Source organism: Dasypus novemcinctus (genome assembly GCF_030445035.2).
Source record: "Dasypus novemcinctus isolate mDasNov1 chromosome 12 unlocalized genomic scaffold, mDasNov1.1.hap2 SUPER_12_unloc_1, whole genome shotgun sequence".
In the NCBI taxonomy this organism is placed as follows: Eukaryota; Metazoa; Chordata; class Mammalia; order Cingulata; family Dasypodidae; genus Dasypus; species Dasypus novemcinctus.
In genome coordinates this window covers 455981-477852 of record NW_026688129.1, presented here as the reverse complement: position 1 = coordinate 477852, position 21872 = coordinate 455981, and the positions used below count along the sequence as shown (strand labels likewise).

General features: G+C 38.4%; 1 protein-coding gene across 5 annotated transcripts in view; it reads right to left on the bottom strand.

Moving 5' to 3' along the window:
- Positions 1 to 21872, bottom strand: part of LOC101446990 (zinc finger protein 596-like) — a 112855-nt gene that overhangs the window by 17977 nt on the left and 73006 nt on the right. For 2 of the 5 annotated variants that reach the window (XM_071213556.1, XM_058292432.2), the window contains one exon: positions 10352 to 21867. The exons of 2 other annotated variants lie outside the window; for them this stretch is intronic. In XM_071213556.1, the coding sequence (XP_071069657.1) occupies positions 20746 to 21867 (1122 nt within the window). In that variant the 3' untranslated portion in view covers positions 10352 to 20745. Of the gene's footprint in view, positions 1 to 6965; positions 9332 to 10351; positions 21868 to 21872 lie in introns of those variants that run through there. One more of the 5 variants, XM_058292433.2, reaches the window with a different exon arrangement.

Below are 21872 nucleotides of genomic sequence, written 5' to 3'. Positions count from 1 at the left end.
TTGTTTTAAAGAGTGCTCTGAGCTCAGATATTTTCTCTGCACACTACTTTTCAGGAAGCTTACAAAGATGGGATAACACGGTGAATCCTCACAGACTTCCGTTCTCCCCAAAATTTGCATGAAAGCACTCTGACCTCTTTTTCAAGTCTTTTTTTTTTTTTTTTTTTTTTGCAATTAACAATACTGGGTAAATGGGAGGATATAATCCCTCATTTCATTTATGTGACAGGTTGTTGCCTCTCAGATATATTACGTTGCTATTCATTTTGTATTATTTAAAAGAGAGGATATACTGTTCAGAAGGATGGATATATATATATATATATATATATATATTTAATTTGAGCTGTAGTCTTCAGTTTAAACCGTAAAGAAAACACCAAATGAGAAAAAATTTTACCATGAAGAGATATTTTTATTGAATGCATTTGATTTTGCTCTTTAAGACCAAAAAATAAACAAAAAAATTTACCATATTTTAAAAAAATACACCTTATGAGCAGATCAAAAGAAAATAATCATATGACAATCTCTATAGGTACAGAAAAAGCATATGACAAAATATAGCATCCTTTCCTGTTAAAAGCACTTCAAAAGATAGGAATAGAAGGAAACCTCAATCTGATATGAAAAACACATAGCTAACATCATATTCAATGGTGAAATCCTAAAAGCTTTCCCTCTAAGATTTGGAATGAGACAAGAAGGCCTACTGTCACCTCTATTGTTTAACATTGATTTAGAAGATCTTGCTTAAGGATCTAGTCAAGAAAAATACATAAAAGGCATCCAAATTGAAAAGGAAGAAGTAAAAACTTCATAATTTGCAAACAGAAGATAAATGGAAGAAAATGTCACTACATACAAGACAATATGTCTTACAGTGATGAAAGTCATAATGTCAAACATTTAAAAAATTTATTTTCTTATTAAAATTCTTAATTTTGCATTTTTTGCCATTTTTAACACCATATTTCATTTTCTTTTTTTCTTTCTTTTTTTTGATATATTGGCTTTGTTTTTGAAGAAGTTTTGGATAACAGAAATGTTACAACTGTGGCAGGAAAGGGTCATTGGTGCAGGGTGTCAGTGATGTGGGATGCATGGGAGGAAGTTCACCTGGGACGTACTTATTAGGCATATGAATGAGTTCCAATGTTCATGGGGCATATCACGGTGGGTGGAGTTCCACACAATAACTAAAAGAATGTCCAATTCCCATCCTGGGGTGTTCTGCGACATTCTCTAATGGGACAGCAAGAATTGCCCAAGTACAAGGATATTAACTGGTGAAGGAGGATGGACCATTCAAGGGCCCTTGATTTTCTTAAATTGTCTTTTTAAAAAGAAAAATACATAGATCACAAAAAATGTTACATTAAAAAATATAAGAGGTTCGCATATACCCCATAACTGACCACCCCCACTCCTCCCACACCAACAACCTCTTTCATCAGTGTGGCACTTTCATTGCATTTGGTGAATATATTTTGAAGCACTGCTGCACTGCATGGTTTATAGTGTACATTGTAGTTTACACTCTCTCCCAGTACATTCAGTGGGTTATGGAACAATATATAATGCCCAGCATCTGTCCCTGCAATATTTTTTAGGACAACTCCAAGTCCAAAAATGCCCCCACATCACCTCTTCTTCCCTTACCCAATCCTCAGCAACTCCCATGGCCATTGTCTCCACATCAATGACACAATTTCTTCCTTTCCTAGAGTCACAATAGTTCTATAGTAGAATACCAGTAAATTCACTCTAATCCATATTTTATTCCTCCATCCTGTGTACTCTGGGATTGTGATGTCCACTTTACCTCTAAATCAAGAGGAGGCTTAGATCCCACATGGTTGATGGATGCAATTATACTGCTTTTATGGGAGGCACTCTCAGTTCCCTGGTGTGGCATTCTTGGTACCCTGGTGTGGTGGCTGACCACCTTCATCTCCCTGTTAGCTTATCTGGGTAAGTCCAATTAACTGGAGTGTAGGAGTTGGAACTCTGCTGAGGCACACAGCCCAGTTGGCACATGGCCATTCCAGAGATTCAAGCCTCCTAAGTATACACCAAACCCAGCACCAACCACAGGTTCAGTAAAAGTGACAAAAGAGGCATGTGTAGAAAGGTCACATCTGAGTACAACTCCATCACACTCAGGAACACAAATTCCAAAGTAGGGCACATTGACAAGGCACTGAACTCCAGAGTCATCTGCCATGACTGTAGAACCTGTGTGTCTCTGGAGCTGTCAGGAGCACCAGTATCTGCGGTTGTATCTCTTTGCCTATCTCTGGGATCCTGCTGAGATGTGAATAAGCATGACCCTGCTGATGACCTCTTGACTCACTTTGAAGTCTCTTATCTATATAAACTCATTTGTCTTTACCATTTCCCTTTTTTATTCAAGGTCTTTTTCTAGTTGCATCACCAGATCATGATTCATAATAATGCCTTGGCACCAGGGAGGATCATCCCAGGGAGTTATGGCCCATGCTTGGGGGAATGTAGTTGACTGTACTTAGGAACCCTTACTTTTGAAATTGAAAGTTAGCCTAGTATTCTAGTTGCCTAAGAGTTATCTCTGAGAGCCTCCTTGTTCCTCAAATGTGGCCACTCTCTAAACCAAACAGCATATAAATGCATTTCCTTCCCCCCAGCATGGGAAATGACTCCTGGAGATTAGTCTCCCTGGTACCAATTTATTACTATTATTAAGCACCAATTAGCAATGCAACTGTACAAAGACCTTGAAAAAAAGTAGGAAATGGTAAAAAAGTGAGTTTAGATGGCTAGCAGACTTCAAAGTGTGTTAGGAAGATGTATTTGTGAGCCAAAGAGGTACTGATGCAAAATACCAGATATCAGTTGGTTTTTATAAAGGGTTATTATTTGTGGTAGAAACTTGCAGTTACCAGGATATAAAGCATAAGTTACTTCCCTTACCACAGTACTTTGTCATGTTTTGGAGCAAGGTGGCTCCCAATGTCTGCCAGAGTTCATGCTTCCTGGGTTTCTCTCTTTCTGGTTTCAGGTCTTTCTGTGCTAAGCTCCTCTGTTTCCTCCACAAGGTCATCTGTAGACTATGAGGCTCTTTAGACTTTGCCTCTCTCTACAAGGCCAACTATTAGGTGGTTTGTTTCTCTTCTTGGGGTCTTCTCTCTTTCCTCATGACCAAGCTCCTCTGTGTGCTTACAACCTGGGGTTCTTGCTCAAGACCCCAGCATCAAAACTCCAACTCTTTCCTTTGCCATGTCTTTCATCTGTGAGTCCCCACCCACAAAGTAGCAGGGTCTCAATACCCTACTGATGTGGCCTAATCAAAACTGTAATCATAATTATCTTTATTATCTTTTAAAAAATATGTAAATCAAACAAAATGTTACATTAAATATAGAAGTTCCCATATACTCCATTCTCCATAACCCCTACTCCTCCCACATCAAAAACTTCTTTCATTAGTGTGATACATTCATTGCATTTGATGAATATATTTTGAAGCATTGCTACACAGCATGGATTACAATTTATGTAGCAGTTTACACTCTTTCCCAGTCCATTCAGTGGGTTATGGCAAGATATATAATGTACTGAATCTGTCCCTGCAATATCATTCAGGACAACTCCAGGTCCCCAGAATGCCCCAATACCACACCTCTTTCTCCCTCTCCCTTCCTTCAGCAACTCAGCAACTCCTGTGGCCACTGTCTCCATATCAATGGTATACTTCGGCCATGAAAGTTGCTAAACATAATTTAATTATGTCCAGGTACAGAACAGTTTACAAACATAATCCAATATCTATATTTAGAGTTCATGAACTATATCAAACTACTACAGATATCATCCCAGAGGTTATATCCATGCAGGTCTCAGCAAGATCCCATTGACTGCCACAATAGATATTGTCTCAAATATTGGGGCTACAGAGGGCTCTGGAGTTACCCATACACTACAGGCAGGACAGACAGCCCAGAAGTTTGGTGCCCTGCCAGTGGGCCCTACTTTGGAATTTGTGCTCCTCAGTGTGACAGAGTTGGACTCAGTTGTGGTTTCCCTACACATGGCTCTTCTGCCCCTTCTATTTGAACCTATAGTTAGTACAAGAGCTGATAGGTTTATGTCCAAGAGACTTAAATCTTTGGAATGGCAATGTGTCTCCTGGGCCCTGAATCTCAACAGAGTTGCAACACTTACCCAGGTGTTCATTGGACTCCCCAGGACAACTAACAAGGTAATAATGGGCAAAAATGATCCAAAGGAACAGAGAGAGTCTACAACTGCAAGTATGTTAGTCCCATCCATCTGCCTAATGTGACCTAAGCTCCCTCTCATGGGATGGTGTGGGCATCAATAATTCAGGGTCCTCAGTATTGGGGAATGAACAATGGACTAGAGTAGATTTACTATTATTCCATGTAGCAGTTTGATATGGTTATGAATTCCAAAAACAGATATTGGATTATGTTTGTAGTCTGGTCTGGAGCTGGGCATGATTGAATTATGATTAGGACTTGACTGGGCTGGGTCATTAAGACATTGAGTCATAATAGTCTACAGCTGTGAAGTAGGAGTAGCTGATAGTCTACAGCTGGTCTTGTGGAGAATATGGGAGCTGAGCCTAGAGGAGCCCAGGAAGCCTGAACCCTCATAGCCATTGGCAGTCATCTTGCTCCAATACATGAATATAGACTTTGGTGAAGGAAGTAACTTATGCTTTATGGCCTGGTATCTATAAGCTCCTATACCTTTATAAAAACCAACCAATTTTTGGTATTTTGCATCAGCACTCTTTTGGCTAATACAGAATTTGGTACTGAGGAGTGGGGAAGTGCTTATGCAATTACTGAAATGCTGAAATGGTTTTATAAATGGATAAGGGGTATTTTTTGGAGGAATTTTGTAATGCTTGATGGGAAAGGCCTAGATTGCTTGGAAGAGAGTGTTGATAGCAATATGCATGCTAAAGAGACTTTTTATGATGCATCAGAAGTAAATGATGAAACTATTTTGGAAATGGGAAGAAAGGTGATCTGTGTTTTAAAGTAGCAGGGAACTTAGCAAGATTAACTCATAGTGTCTTATGGAAGGCAGAATTTGAAAATGGTGAGCTTGGGCATTTAGCTGAAAAATTTCCAAAGTAAACCCAGAGAATTCAGTTTGGCTTCTGCTTGCAGCTTATAGCAAAATGATAGATGAGAGAGATATGCTGAGGATTGAACCGTTAGGCACAAAGAAAACAGAAACTGATTCTGCAAATTCCAAGTCTCTGGAAATCAAGCTCCCAGATGAAAGTGCCCCATTGGAGGGCTTAACTAAACTTGGAACTTGTAAATCAGGATTGAAGATGTAGTTATGTCAGAAAGACTTGTGGAAAGTCTTATTGTTTGATGGCTTGGACTCCTGCTTCCTGCATGCTAAACCAACAGTCTTTTTGAGAGAGATGTATGAACAAGACATCTGTCAGCCTAGAATAAAAGGAACATGGAAAGGAGAGATAGAAAGGGAAAAAATTCAAGAGGAAAACCATGGAAGTTGAGATCTGGAATTAAGATATCACCTTGGGCCAAGAGAGGAACCCCACCCATGTGTACAGAGAGGGTGAGTTTGCACCAGCCACTGAACAAGGTGGATGTTCCCAACCAATGTTCTGGGAGAGTCTTGCCACCCCAGGGTACAGAGAGGGTGAATATTCCCCAAGGATTATGATGTTTAAGGTTAGCACCCCACAGGTCTGAGAGGGGTGGGTCTGTCTCCCATGGATTAGGGAAGGCCAGGTGGCCAGCTTGTTGCTCTGAGAGGGTTGAGCCTACATGCCAAATGTTAGAGAAGGCCAGGTGGTCAACTCATTGCTGAGTGGGTTGAGTCTGTATGCCAAAGGTTAGGGGGAATGTGGTCTTAACATCACTCACTGTACTAGGGGGGTTGACTCTAAACCAAAGGTTGGGTAAGGTGTGGCAATCATCCCAACACACTTGGAGGGTGAGGTCTGGAGCTTGGTGGACCCATAGATGCTTGACGAGGGTGGAACCAAGAAAATGTCTGTTGGGCAAGCCTGTGGAAAGAGTGGGTTCCCATAAGGCACAAAGGAGAAGAAACCATCATCTTAAGAATGACTCTTAGACTGAAATCAAATGGAGGATGCCCTGCAGGTTTACTGAAATGTAGAGCTCCCATGACCCATGTTTCCCTCCCAATTTCTCCTTATTGTAATGAAAATATTTATCCTTTGTCTATTTGTGTATTGGAAAAGAGAAATTGTTTTCTAAGTTTCAGAGGTCAATAGCAGACAGGACTTAGCCCCAAGACAAACTGTATTTCTTTAAAATGATTCTGATATGATTTAGTACCCACATTGTTACTAATTTAAGGTGGCTTTTTAAAAATATTGTAATGTCTTTTTGGAATTCAGAGGGTGGAGTGTAGCAGTTTGATATGGTTATGAATTCCAAAATCAATATTGGATTATGTTTGTAATCTGCTCTGTGCCTGGGTGTGATTGAGTTATGAGTAGGGTTTTGGTTGGGCCACATCATTAGGGCATTGAGTCCCTGCCCTTTGGTGGGTGGGGACTCAGAGATAAAAGGCATTGCAAAGGATAGTGTTGAGGGTTCTTAATTTTGTAGTTTTGATTTTGGAATTTGATGCTGAAGTCTTAAGCTGGAGCCCCAGGGCAGAGACAGAGCTGTTCACCTGACAGTGTACAGCTGACCTTGTGGAGAAAACAGAGGAGTTGAGCCCTGAGGAACCCAGGAAGCCTGAATCATCACAAATGTCAACAGCCATCTTGCTCCAACATGTGAAATTAGACTTTGGTGAATCTTTATGGCCTAGTATCTGAAAGATCCTACCCCAAATAAATACCCTTTATAAAAAGCAACCAATTTCCTGTATTTTCCATCAGCACCCCTTTGGCTGAATAATACATTCTATTACAGAATTTATGTTATTCTAGCAGTGAAAGAACATTTATCATTGATGTGAAAGCAGTGGCCTTTGGAGGTTCTGAGGGGAGGGAGAAGGAAAAATAGGTGTAATATGGGGGCATTTTTGGGATATTGGAATTGTCCTGAATGGCATTGCAATGACAGGTACAGGCCATTACATATCTTACTATAACCTACAAAATTGTGCATGGGAGTTTAAACTATAATGTAAACTATAATCTACAAGTAGTAGCAATGCTCCAATTTGTGTCCAATTTTAACAAATGTACCACAGTAATGAATGATGTTGTTAATGTGGGAATGTGTGGGAGTGAGTCAGTGGGGCATTTTGTAATCCCCTATATTTTTCATGTAATACTTTTTGTGACCTAAATATGTTTAAAAAACTATAACCATAGGTTGACCATTCTATGACACCATATACAAAAATAAGTACAAAATTGTATGATTCCATTTATTTAATTTGCAAATATAAATCAATTTATACAGATGAAATTAGATTAGTAATATAGGGTTGTGACAAGATAGAGGGATAATGAGGGGACTGCTAAGGGGTGTGGAGTAATGAAATTGTTTTAAAACTATTTGGTGATGAAGGCACAACATTTTGATTATACTAAGGATATAGTATATCATTGATTATACAATTAGGATATATTATAGTATGTGTCTGTATCTCAGTTAAACTCCTTCAAAATAAATAAATCTACTGGAATAGTCAGAAAGAGCAGCTACGTACATCAGGAGAATCAGAGAGAGACTAAGAGGTGATGAGTTTTTGTTTTTGTGTTTATTATTGAAAAAATGAAAATGTTCTAATAATGAGAGAAGTGATTAATAGACAAGTATGTGATTATGCCAAATACCATTGATAATACACTTTAGATAGACTGTATTATTTACTAATATGTATCAATAAACTTGATTTGTTTTTTAAAAACTTTCCTCTAAATATTCTATATTTGCATGTTCTGGAAATTAATGTTTTCATAATTAATGTCAAGGAAAGGATTTCCAAATGTCATCCATCATTATGGCATTGCCTATGGGCATGGAAGATTTTGGAATCTATTAGATATTTTATTAACAAGATCATTATGGCAGTGCAACTTTCCTGGATACATCCTACTGAGAAATTAGTGATGGACAGCAGGAAAGATCTGGACCTCTCCTGGAACAGTGCACTACTGTGTGCATGATTATCACACCCAATGATAACAATTTTAATCATAGAGATGAAGTATTGTTTCATCTAACATTAGGAAAAAAGTGACCATATATATTCCTCACCTTCAGCTATTTAATCACTGACCCAGGAAAGACCACCAGAGAACAACATTCATTTATGAGGGAAAGACTTCTAAATCATAGACTTCACACATTCTACTATCTCTAAACTTATAAAATTTCCAGTTGATACCCACAAAGTCAGCCAACAGATACCCAAACATTTGCCAAACCCCTCAAACAATATCCATCACAGAAAAAAAAAATTACAATGCATGCAACATCCCAATCTCTGAATAAATGACTTCCCATGATTTTTCATTGCATTCTCCACAAAAATTTTCTGGAAATCCCTAAAGGGGTTTTATCCTCCTAATGATATGCATTAAAAGGCTTTTTGGTGGTGGTGATAAAGTTTTTCCCATTTTTATTATCTTTTTAAAAGATACATAGATCACACAAAATGTTACATTAAAAAAATATGAGGTTCCCATATAACCCCACTCACCACAACCCCGACTTCTTCCACTTCAACAACCTCAGTCATCAGTGTGACACATAAATAGCTTTTGAGAATACATTTTGGAGCACTGCTACTAAGCATGGATTATAGTTTATATTGTAGTTTACACCTTTTCCCAGTCCATTCAGTGGGTTATGGCAGCATATATAATGTTCTACATCTGTCCCTGCAATATCACTCATGGCAACTCTGTGTCCCCAAAATGTCCCCATATTACATCTCATCTTCCCTCTCCCTGCCCTCAGCAACTACAGGGCACACTGTTTCCACATAAATGATTCAATTTCTTCCACTGTTAGAGTCACAATAATTCTATAGTAGAATACTGGTAAATCCACTCTAATCCATATTTAATTCCTCCATCCTTTGGACCCTGGGATGGCGATGTCCACTCAACCTCTAAATCAAGAGGGGGCTTTGATCCCACATGGTTGATAGATGTGATAATCCTGCTTGCAGTTGTAGACTCTGGGTTCTCTGGTGTGGTGTTGGACCATCTTCACCTCCCTGTTAGCTGTCCAGGGGAAGTCCAATGAACTGGAGAGTAGGAGTTGCAACTCTGCTGGGGTGCAGGGACTAGCTGGCACATGGCCAGTTCAGAGATTCAAGTCTCATGAGCATACACCATCTGTAGTGCCAACCACAGGTTCAGTAAAAGTGACAGAAGAGGCATGTGTAGAAAGGTCACATCTGAGTCCAACTCCATCATACTTAGGCACAAAAATTCCAAAGTAAGGGCCACTAATAAGACACTAAACTCCAGAGAATTCTGCCAAGACCGTAGAACCTGTGTGGCTCTATAGTTCTCAGGAACACCAGTAACTTGGGCACAGTACTTTGTTGCTGGGATTCTGCTGAGATGTGCATAATCGTGACCCCTCTGATTACCTGCCAACTCTTTTTGAAGTCTCTTAGTTATATAAACTCATTAGTATTTAACATTTCCCCATTTTATTCAAGGTCTTTTTCTAGTTGCATCGCCAGCTGTTGATTGGTAGTAATCACTCAGCACCACAGGGGCTCATCCCCTGGAATCATGTGCCATGCTTTGGAGAAGGTAATGCATTTACATGCTGAGTTTGGCTAAGAGATTGGTCACATTTTTGCAACATGGAGGCTCTTAGGAGGTAACTCTAAGGACCTTGCACTTCTAGGCCTAGTTGAAATTTCAGACACACAGGCTTATAAGCATAGTCATCAGTATTAAGGGCTCATCACTGGACCATCCTTCACTGGACTTTGCTCTTGTACTTGGAGGGCTGTTGCTGTTCCATTAGGGAATGGGAGAGCTCCTCTGGCTAGGAAATCAGCACTCCCTCAGGTGTCATTTGTAACTCTACTATGAAAATAAGCATCAAATATCTGAACACTTTTATACCCTATATACATGCCCAGGAGAACTCCCACCCAACAATGTGTCCCCCATCAATAACTCCCCATGTCACTGTTTCTCCCCTGCCATAGCTGAACCCCTCTGTGATCCAACACTTCTTCAAAAATGAAGCCTAATATATTGCCAAATTCCATTAGTAGGAAAATGAAAAGGAAATAACAGGTATAAAGATTAGAAATAGAATACATACTGATTTAGAAAAGCTAAAATAAATAAATAAATTGGGGTATTAAAAAATGAAAAATATCATAAGACTTTGTATTCTTAAAGATGTTTTTATTTTTTATTTATTACTCTCCCTTCCCCCATCCCCAGGTATCTGCTCTCTGTTCATTCACTGTGTGTTCTTCTGTGTCTGCTTGTATTCTTGTCAGCAGCACTGGCAATCTGTCTCTTTTTGTTGCATCATCTTGCTGCATCAGCTCTCTTTGTGCGGTGCCACTCCTGGGCATGTTGCACTTTTTTTGCACTGGGCAGCCTCTCCTTATGGGGCACACTCTGTGCATGGGGCTCCCCTTCATGGGGGACACCTCTGCATGGCATGGCACTCCTTGTGTGCATCAGCACTGCACATGGGCCAGCTCATCACACAGGTCAGGAAGCCCTGGGTTTGAACCAAAGACCTCCCATGTGGTAGGTGGGTGCTCTATCCATTGAACCAAATCTGCTTCCCATAAAACTTTTTTAACATTTTGCTTTTCATCACTATAATAGGTGATGCCTTGTATGTACAGTGGCAAGGGTATTTTTTTCATTCCTTCATCTGTGTCTACATCCTTTTTAAAAAATTTTTGTCTTCAAACATTTAATATCACAGTAAAGTCACATATACAATATAGGGGACTCCTATATATACAATATCAAACCCTTTTTGCCATTCCCCAGTAATGATCTTTTTATATGTTCATGTAATATTTGCTGCACCTGAAATACAAGTATTGAAACGTAGCTACAAAACATGGTTCCATTTTGGTTTACATTATGATTAATATTTTAGACTGTACAATTTTCTAAAATTTTAGTTACATTACGGTTTACATTTTAGACTATACAAATTTATAAATTTTTGGTGAAATTTAACATGTCCTATATCCATCATTGCATGATCTTGTGGAACACTTCTATTGCCTCCCTGTTACTCCTGCTACCATCTATTCTATTCCTCACTCCCCTTCCCCTTAGAGCCCACAGTGACAACCAAGCTTCACTGCTTGAAGGACCAGATTCACAGATACTTGCAACAATGCTAAGGGCTTGCCATACTAGGCAATCCTACCCCACCAATTCTCTCAAGAGACACCCTTGCCTATGTTTGAGAACATCAGGGCTCCCAAGGATGGGAGTACATCTTCCCACTCATTATACGGTTCTCCACCTAATGCTATAACATACTATGACAAGATAAGGACTCACACACTCCCTAGAAGCCTGACCCTGTGCCAGATATCCCCAATTAAGCACCTTAAACAAGTAAACCTCCTTTACTATATTTTCCAAAGAGTTTTCTCACCATTATAGCTTCAACCATATACCCAAAAATCTCCCATGTTCATCTGCTCCTCCAACCTTCCCCCAATTCCTTTGGCCATCTGACCCATCCTTTCAACCCTAGCCTCCCTCAAACATTCAAAGCCCCACCCAATACTTCCCTATGCCCCTGTCTTATCCCATTCCTGTACAACAATTTTTCTCTACTTTATCATAAGTTTTACCCATTTAGGCATCAATTCACAATCTTCCTCTCCCCTCAGTTTCCTGTAAGCCTATCATCCTGTCTCTAGCTCTCCAAGACAGCATGATTTGCTTATTTCATATCAGAGATGTTATGTAGTATTTGTCCTTCAGTGCCTGGCTTCCTTCACTTAACATAGGGTCCTCAAGATTTATCCATGTTATCCCATGTGTTGTAATATATTCCTTCTTACAGATGAGTAGTATTCCATTGTATGTATATACCCCATTTTCTTTATCCATTCATCTGTTGATGGACATTGGGTTGATTCCAACTTTTGGCAATAATGAATAATGCCGCTATGAACTTTTGTGAGCATATTTTGGCTTTTGTCCTTCTTTTCAATTCTTCTGGGTATATACCCAGCATTGGAATTGCTGGGTCAGATGGTAAATCTTTAGCTAGTTTTTTATGGAACTGCCAAACTTCTCCAGAATGCCTAGAACCTTTTACATCCTACCAGCAGTGGGTGAGTGTTTCCATTACTCCACATCCTCTCCAACACTTGTAGTCTTCTGTTTTTTAATAGTCACAAGTCTAATGGGAGTAAGATGTTATCTCATTGTAGTTTTGATTTGCATTTCCCTAATAGTGATTTTCAGCATCTTTTCATGTGCTTTTTAGTCATTTGTATTTCTTCTTTGTAGAAGTATGTTCAAATCTCTTGCTGATTTTTAAATGGGTTGTTTGTCTTTTTATTTTTGAGATGTAGGATTTCTTTATATATGTAAGATATTAGTCTCCTATCAGATATGTGGTGTGATAGCTAGGCTATTGTGCCAACTCAGCCAGGTAACTGTGCCCAGTTGTTTGGTCAAGCAAGAACTGGGCTAACTGTAATACAAGGGCATTTATGGACTTTAGTCACCATTTTTACTGCAGTGGTATATCAGATTGCTGGTTATAAGTACATCAATCAGGGAGATTGCTGCCAGTAATGAGTGACACTTAACCCATTCAGTTTAATCCCTTAAAAGGGGGAAGTGATTCTAGCATTAAGAATTTCCCAGCTCATTGTCGGATAGCCAACATCTCCAAGAACTCATCAAGAATCTTCATTGAAATTTCATTGGAGATTCTAGTTGCAGCCTGCATGGAGAACATGGACTTGTGCATCCCCACAGCTGCAAGAGAGACTCTGATAAATCTTACTATTGATAAATATCCCTTGTTGATTCTGTTTCCCTAGAGAACCCTAATACATATGGTTACCAAATATTTTCTCCCATTGGGTAGGCTGTCTTTTCACTTTCTTGACAAACTCTTCTGAGGTGCAAAAGGCTTTAATTTTGAGGAGGTCCCATTTACCTTTTTTCATTTGATGCTCATGCTTTTGGTGTGAAGCTCATGAAACCATTTCCTATTACAAGATCCTGTAAAAGCTTCCCTATACTGTTTTCCAAGGTCTTTATGATCTTGGTTCTTATATTTAGGTCTTTGATCCGACTTGAGTTGATTTTTGTATAAGGTGTGAGATGGTAATCATCTTTCATTCTTTTGCATATGGATATTTATTTGTCTGAACACCATTTGTTGAAAAGGCCATTCTCTCCCAGTTGAGTGGGATTGGTGGCCTTGTCAATATCAGATGACTGTATTTCTGAGGATCAATATCAGAATTCTCAATTCAGTTCCATTGGTCCAGTATGTCTATCCCTGTGCCAATACCATGCTGTTTTGACCACTGTAGCTTTGTAGTATATTTTAAAGTCAGGTAGTGTGATTTCTCCAGTTTCAGTTTTCTTTTTCAAAACGCCTTTCATGATTCAGGATCTCTTTCCTTTCCAAATAAATTCCACAATTAGTTTTTCTAGTTCATTAATAATTGCTGTGTTGATTTTTAGTGGGATTGCATTAAGTCTGTAGATCAATTTATGTAGGATAGACATCCTAATGATATTTAGGTTCCCTATCCATGAACAGGGAATATTCTCCCATTTATTTAAGTCTTCTTTGACATCCTTTAAGAGTGTTATATAGTTTTCTATGTATAAGTCTTTCACATCTTTAGTTGAATTTATTCCTAGGAATTTGATTTTTTAATTTACTATTGTAAATGGTGTTTATTTCTAGATTTCCTCCCCAGACTGCTCAATGTTGTGTCCAGAAATGCTATTGATTTTTGTGTATTTATCTTATAACCTGTGAATTAACTGAACTCATTTATAAGTTCTAGAAGCTTTGTTGTAGATTATTCAGGGCTTTCTATTTAGAGGATCATGTCATCTGCAAATAATGAAATTCTGACTTCTTCCTTCCAAACTTGGATGCCTCTTCTTTCTTGTTCTTACCTCAGTGCTTGAGCAAGTTCTTCTAACATAATGTTAAATAGGAGGGGTGATAGTGGGCATCCTTGTCTTGTTCCTGATCTTAGAGGGAAGATTTTAGGATTTCACCATACTAAATGATGTTAGCTGTGGGTTTTTCCTATATCCCCTTTATCATGTTCAGAAAGTTTCCTTCTAGTCCAATTTTTGCAGTGTTTTTATCAAGAAAGAGTGCTGTATTTTGTCAAATGCTTTTTCTGTATCTATAGATATGATCATAGATTTTTTTCCTTTGATCAGTTTATTTGGCTTATTGATTGATTTTCTTATTTCGAACCATCCCTGCATACCAGGGATGAAACCCACTTAGTCATAGTGTGTAATTCATTTAATATGCTGTTGAATGTGATTAGGAAGTATTTTGTTCAAGATTTTTGCATCTAGGGTCACTGGAGAGATTGGTCTGTAATTTTCCTTTCTTGGGGTACCTTTGTTGGGCTTTGGTATTAGAACATTGTTGGAACTATAGAATTAGGCAATGTTCCTTCTATTTTTTTTTTTAAGATTTCTTTTTTTTATTTATCCCCCCTTTCTCCTCCCCATGGTCTGCTCTGTGTCCATTCACTGTGTGTTCTTCTGTGTCTGCTTGCATTCTTGTCAGGAGCACCAGGAATCTGTCTCTTTTTGTTACATCATCTTGCTGTCTTGCTGCATCAGATCTCCGTGTGTGCAGGTGTGCTCCTGGGCAGGCTGCACTTTTTCATGCTGGGCAGCTCTCCTTGTGGAGTGCCCTCAGTGTGTGCATCAGCACTGCATGTAGGCCAGCTCACCACGTGAGTCAGGAGGCCCTGGGTTTGAACCCTGGTTCTCCTATATGGAAGGTGGATGCTCCATCAGTTGAGACAAATCCGCTTCCCTGTTTTCATTTATAACCAAGATTAGTATTAGTTCTTTCCAGAATGTTTGGTAGAGTACACCTGTAAAGCTGTCTGGCCCAGGGCTCTTCTTAGTTGGGAGGTTTAGTTTCTATCTCAACTTGTGATTGGTTTGTTGAGATTATTAATATCTTCCTTTGTCAATGTAGGCTGGTTATGTATTTCTAGGAATTTGTCCATTTCCTCTAAATTGTCCTTATTGGCATAAAGTTTTTCAAAGTATCCTCTTATGACAGTCACTATTCCAGTTGGGTCAGTGGTGTTATACACTTTCTCATTTGGTATATTTGCATCTTCTCTCTTTTTTGTTAGTCTAGCTAAGGGTTTGTCAATTTTATTGATCTTTTCAAAGAACAAGCTTTTTTGTTTATTTTTCTAGTGTTTTCTTATCTTCTATTTCATTTAGTTCTTCTCTGATCTTTGTTCTTTCTTTCTTCCTTTGGGGTTAGTTTTTTTTTTTTTTTTAACTAATTCCTCCAAGTGTGCAGTTAGGTCTTAAATTTTAGATTGATATATGAATTTATGGTTATGAATTTCCTATTCAGTACAGCTTTCACTGCATCCTATAAGTTTTGATATGTTGTGTTGTCATTTTCATTAGTTTCAAGGTAGTTACTGATTTCTTTTGAGATTTCCTCCTTGACCCACAGTTTCACTAAGAGTGTGTTGCTTAATATCCATATCTTGGTGCATAATATGGGTCTCTGTCCCTTGCAGATTTCCAACTTCATTCCACCATGGCCAGATAAATTGTTTTGTATAATTTCAATCTTTCTAAATTCACTGAGACTTTCTCTGTGGTCTATCATGTTGTCTATTTTGGAGACTGATCCATGTATGCTCGAGAAGAATGTAATCCTGATGTATTTGGGTGTATTCTGTATATATTAGCCCCAGCTCCTCTAATATATTGTTCAAAGTCTTTTTTTTACTGATTCTCTGTTGAGATATTCTGTCCAATGGTGATAGTGGTGTATTAAAGTCCCCCACTGTAACTATAAAGGCATCTACTCCTTATTACCTCATGTATTTGGAGACACCCTGGTTAAGAGCATAAATGTTTATGATTGTTCTTTCTTCTTGAAAGATGACCCCTTTTACTAATATGTAGTGTTCATCTTTGTCTCACAATAGTTTTGCATTTAATGTGTATTTTGTTCTCTATTAATATAGCTACTCCTGACTTTTGGTTATTGTTTGCTTATAAGATTGCTTTCTAGCCATTCACTTTCAACTTCCTTGAATCCCTGGGTCTAAGATGTGTTTCTTGTAGACAGCATATTGATGGGGCATATTTCCTTATACAATCTTCCAATCTGTGTCTATTGACAGGTGAGTTTAGTCTACTGACATTCAGTGTTCTTATTCTCACAGAATTAAATTAGCCATATATTCTTTAGATTTGTGTATGTCATATATATTTTTTTCTGTCTTTTTAGTTGTTCTTACACTCTTCTCCCACTCTCTCTCTCCTGGTTTTTCCTTTCCTCCTGCAGAACTCCCTTTAGTATTCTTGAAGGGCAGGTATCTTGTTGACATACTCTCTTAGTTTCTGTTTATCTGTGAATATTTTGAACTCTCCATCATTTTTGAATGCCAGCTTTGCTGGATGGAGTATTCTTAGGCTGAAAAATTTTAATACCTGGATGATGTTATATGACTGCCTTCTTGCCTCCATGGTTTCAGATGAGAAATCCACACTTATTCTTATTGAGCTTCCTTTGTAGGTGATGATTCTCTTTTCCCTTGCTTCCTTCAATATTTTCTCTTCATCTTGAGCACTGGATAACTTCACAAGTATATGTCTTGGGGTAGGCCTATGGATATATGCTGTTTGGGATGTGTTGTGCTTCCTGGACATGTACATCCATCTCTCACAATAGGTTTAGGAAGTTTTCAGCCATTATTTCCTCCAACATCCCTTCTGTCCCCTTTCCCATCTCTTCTCCTTCTGGGATGCCTATGTGTGTGTTTGTCCATTTTGTGTTGTCATTCAGATCCAAAATTCCTGTGTTTTTTTCTATCTTTATATTGATCAGTTCTACATCTGTTTGATTTCAGATGTACTGTTTTCCACATCATTCTTTCCTCAGCATCTTCAGATCTGCTATTTGCTGAGTATATTTTTGATTTCTGGGATTATGCTCGTCACCATATCTGTTATCATTTTGCATATGTTTAGAATTTCTTCTGTATGATCTCCAAGTGTTTTCTTAATATTCTTAATCTCATCAATTGCTTCATTAAATTGGTCCATGATATATGTTTTAAGAGATTTATTTAGTTTTCTGATGTTCTACTCCTCTCCCTGATTTTTAATTTGTTCATTGGATTTGGCCATGTTTTCCTCGCTTATTGGTATGGGTGGTAATTTTTTGCTGTCACATCATCATTTCATCCTGATGGTGTGTTCAGTTGATTAGCTTCTCTATCTAGTCTTGAGGTTTATTTAGGTGCTGTTTTTTTTGTGTGTGTGTGTGTGTTAAGTCTTCTCTTTGACACTTTGTTCTTTTTATTCCTTGTTATCTAAGTTTCCTTGAAGGAAAATATTAGGGCCAGGTAAAGTAAAAAGGGAAAGAAAAAAAACTACAATAGTATTATTGATAGCAAATATTAGCAGAAGCATGTGAGACCTAGGAGTATTAAACTCTTGTAAGCTGTGTAAAGTTATAACAATAAAAAAAATGGCATTCCATGAAATGAGATGGTAAACCAAATATGGAGAAGAATATAGTATGAACTCAAAGGCCTGTGGGTTAAGCAAATGTGATAACCACTATACTGCAGAAACACCATGTCAGGGAGAGGGAAGAAGAGGTACAATGTGGAGGCATTTTTGGGACAGGAGTTGTTCTAAATGATGTTGCAGGGACAGATGCTAGACATTATATATTGTGCCATAACCCACTGAATGTACTTGGGAAGAGTGTAAACTACAATGTAAGCTACAGTCCATGTGGTGCAGCAGTGCTTCAAAATGTATTCACCAAATGCAATGAATGTGCTACAATGATGAAAGACATTGTTGGTGTGGGAGGAGTGGGGTGGGGTGGGGTGTGGGGTATATGGGAACCTCTTACATTTTTTAGTGTAATATTTTTTGTAATTTATGTATCTTTTTTAAAAAAGGCAATTAAATTTAAAAAAATGAAAAACAAAAGGTCAGTGTATTGAGAGAGGAAAAGAGAAAAGGAAGGAAATAATATAAATAGTGAATAAAAAAACAGAATAGAGGTGTTAGAAATAAAAAGTCAGAAAAATTTGGGGCTAAACAAAGGTGAAATGTAAGAGAAACAATAGAAAATGGATGATAGAAAGGTGTCAAGGAAAGTGGATAGCTTTTGTAGCCAAAATCACTATACAGAGAAAAGAGGAAATTGAGAATGAGGAAGCAGAGCAAACAAGAAACACTGCCTGCAGCACCTTATAGATAAAAGAAAAAAAAGCAAAGGAAGAAGAGAAAAAAAAAAAAAGGTCGTGGGGGATAAAGAGGAAGGAAAGACAACAAGCCAACAATAAAGACCAGACAAGGCCTCAAGCTAGTAGTCCTCTTTGCAATTGAACAAAATGCTTAGGAGTCTAGCCTTCCCCCTTTCTCACTTTTCTCTCTCCCAGGGCAGCAAGAAGGCCATGTGAGAGCTCCCCTTGGAGATTCAAATGGGACCCTGGTGAACCAATTCACCACAGAAAATGACTCAGTCTCTTTGACAGAGACCACATTTTGCCAGAACCCTAAATATGCTATTGGAAGGCTATCAAGCATGTCCTACTGTCCCCCACCCTTATGTGTACTGCACAGGACTAGTTTATCACCTGACTCCACCCTCTCCCAGACAAATTTTCCCTATCCCAAGGCATTTTGGGTAAATTGGGCTTTCTTAGATTCACCTCTCTTCCCTTCCTAGCCTCTCCCCAAGTCTACTAGCATGCTCTTCCAACCTCAAAAAAGGTGGGGTCAGATGATTGAACCTGCAGTCCTTGGGCCCCTCTGCAACCTTACCAGAATCCTCACACTCTTGGGAGTTTGAGACAAGCAGGCTAGGGGAATGCCAGGGTTCAGGGAGTGCTGGGTCATGAAATGTACCACATGTGGTCATGGAATGCCCACATGGGGAATGTGATCTTGGGGGACATGGTTTTCAGGAACATGGATTATAGGGAATGTGGGGTTCAGGAAACAAAAGGTTCAGGGAACACAGTTTTGGGGATCATGTGTTTGGGGATCAAGGGGTTCAGGAACACTACTGTAAAACCAGCAGTGTTCAAGGGATGCTGTGGTTAGCCACCATAGGGGAAGAGTTTAGGTTTCACACAGCTTCCAGCTTGAGCAAGAAACCTGCTGTTTTATCTTGAGCAAGCACTCCTTTTGTTGCACTCTCTCCAGATTGATGTCCAGAAACCTCCTGCTTTGTGGGTTTCCAAAACAGCTTACTTGGGCAGGATTCTGTCTGGTTATTTTTAAAGTGAGTTTCCTTTAGCACATTAAGGCCTAGCTTGACTGAATGATATTGCACAGTGATTTGAGACCTAGTTTTCACTCTTTTGGAATTCACTGATTTAGGGAAATTATGAATTAAGGCCATCCTACGTTGAGTACAGATGTAGAATTCCTCACATGTGATTTTTCTGATCAGTTTATAAGAGTAGTAGAAGAGCCCTCTCCAATTACATTATATTTACATTATGTGCTTTCTCACATAGTATACTATTTACCTATTAAGGTCTTTGCTGCATAAATAACACACATATGGATTCTCACCAGTATGAATGTTATTGGATTATCTGAGGAAGTATGGATGACTACAAGAACTTCTGAACACATTAAAAAGTGTTTCTTCAGACTTTGAGTTCCCTTGTATGTTTAAAGGTTAAATTTATGGCTGAAGTCTCTTAAAAATGTGAAAGGTTTGTAGTGTGAATGTTACATTTAAAATAATATTGACTGATGACTTTCTCAAATTGTTGACATTCATAGGGATGCTCTCCATTTGAACATTTGAGTAATCTGCTATTGTTTTATTCTAGAAAAATTAAGGTTTTCCCATATGTATATTATTATTGTTTCCATCCAGCATGAATTTTGTAATGTTGCCTGAGGACAGAAACACAGGTGAAAGTTTTCCTACATAGAGAACATTCTTGTGTCTTTTCTACAGTGTGAGTTCTCTCATGGTGTTTAAGATTAGAAAATTGAAGTCTTCCCAGAGTGAGTTCTCTCATGTTATTGAAGGTTGAATGATGACTGAAAGCTTTCCTGCACTGATGAAACTCATAGTGTTTCTCTTTAGTGTGAGTTCTCTCATGTCATCGAAGATTAGAATAACTACTGAATGCTTTCCCCCACATTGATAACATTCATAGAGTTTATCTCCAGGCTGAGTTCTTTCTTGTTTTTTTTTTTTTTTGTTTGTTTGTTTGTTTTTTTAATGGAAGGATGAAATAAGCCTTTCCCCAAAATATTATATTCATGGTATTTCTCTCCAGTGTGAGTTCTATCATGTCATTGAAGATGGGTATATTAACTGAAGCTTCCCTGCCTATATGACATTCATAGGGCTTCTCTCCTGTGTGATTTCTCTCATGTTGTTTTAGGGAAGAGGTTTAAATGAAGGCTTTCCCACAATAATGATATTGCTATGGTTTTACTCCAGTGTGAGTTCTCTCATGTTGAAGATGGGACTGTCAACTGAAAGCTTCCCTGCATAAATGACATTCTTAGGGTTTCTCTACAGTGTGAGTTCTCTCATGTTGTCTTAGGTGAGAGGATTGCATGAAGGCTTTCCTACAAAGAGGACATTCATATGGTCTTTCTCTGGTGTGCGTTCTCTGATGTTTTTTGAGGGAGGAGGAACAAATGAAGGCTTTCCCACAAAGATGACATTTATAGGGTTTCTCTCCAGTGTGAGTTCTCTTGTGTAATTTAAGATGAGCATATTGACTGAAAGCTTTCCCACATAGATGACATTCATGGGGTTTCTCTCCATTGTGAGTTCTCTCATGATATTTAAGGGAAGAATGATGACTAAAGTGTTTCCCACATAGATGGCATTCATGGGGTTTCTCTCCAGTGTGAGTTTTCTCATGATATTTAAGATGAAAATATTCATTGAAAGCTTTCCCACATAGATGACATTCATGGGGTTTCTCTCCAATGTGAGTTCTCTCATGTTTTTTTAGATGAGTATATTGACTGAAGACTTTCCCACAAAGATGACATTCATACGGTTTCTCTCCAGTGTGAGTTCGCTGATGTCTTTTTAGGGAAGAGGAGAGACTGAAGACCTTCCCACAAAGATGACATTCATATGGTCTCTCTCCAGTGTGAGTTCTCTGAGGTCTTTTTAGGGAAGAGGAGTTACTCAAGGCTTTACCACAAAAATGACATTCATAGGGTTTCTCTCCAGTGTGACTTCTCTCATGATATTTAAGGGAAGAATAATGACTAAAGGGTTTCACACACAGATGGAATTCATAGGGTTTCTTTCCAGAGTGAGTTCTCTCATGTCGTTGAAGAGGGGAATGTTGACTGAAAACTTTCCCAAATAGATGACATTCATGGGATTTCTCTTCAATGTGAATTCCACTGTATTGTCTGAGGTCAGAGCATTGCATACAACTTTTAGCCCTTTGGGAACATTCATATGATTTACTTCTAGGGAGAACATGCTTATGTTGATTAAAAGATGAATGATCACTGTGGATTTTTGGAGGTAGTTTCTTGAAATAGGAATTCTTTCTTCTGTGAATTAATGCATGTTGTTTCACTATTGATGTGTGAAAGGAATCTTCTTGTAAATAATTATATTTAAAGAAATTCTTTTGGGTGTGAGATCTCTGCTGTG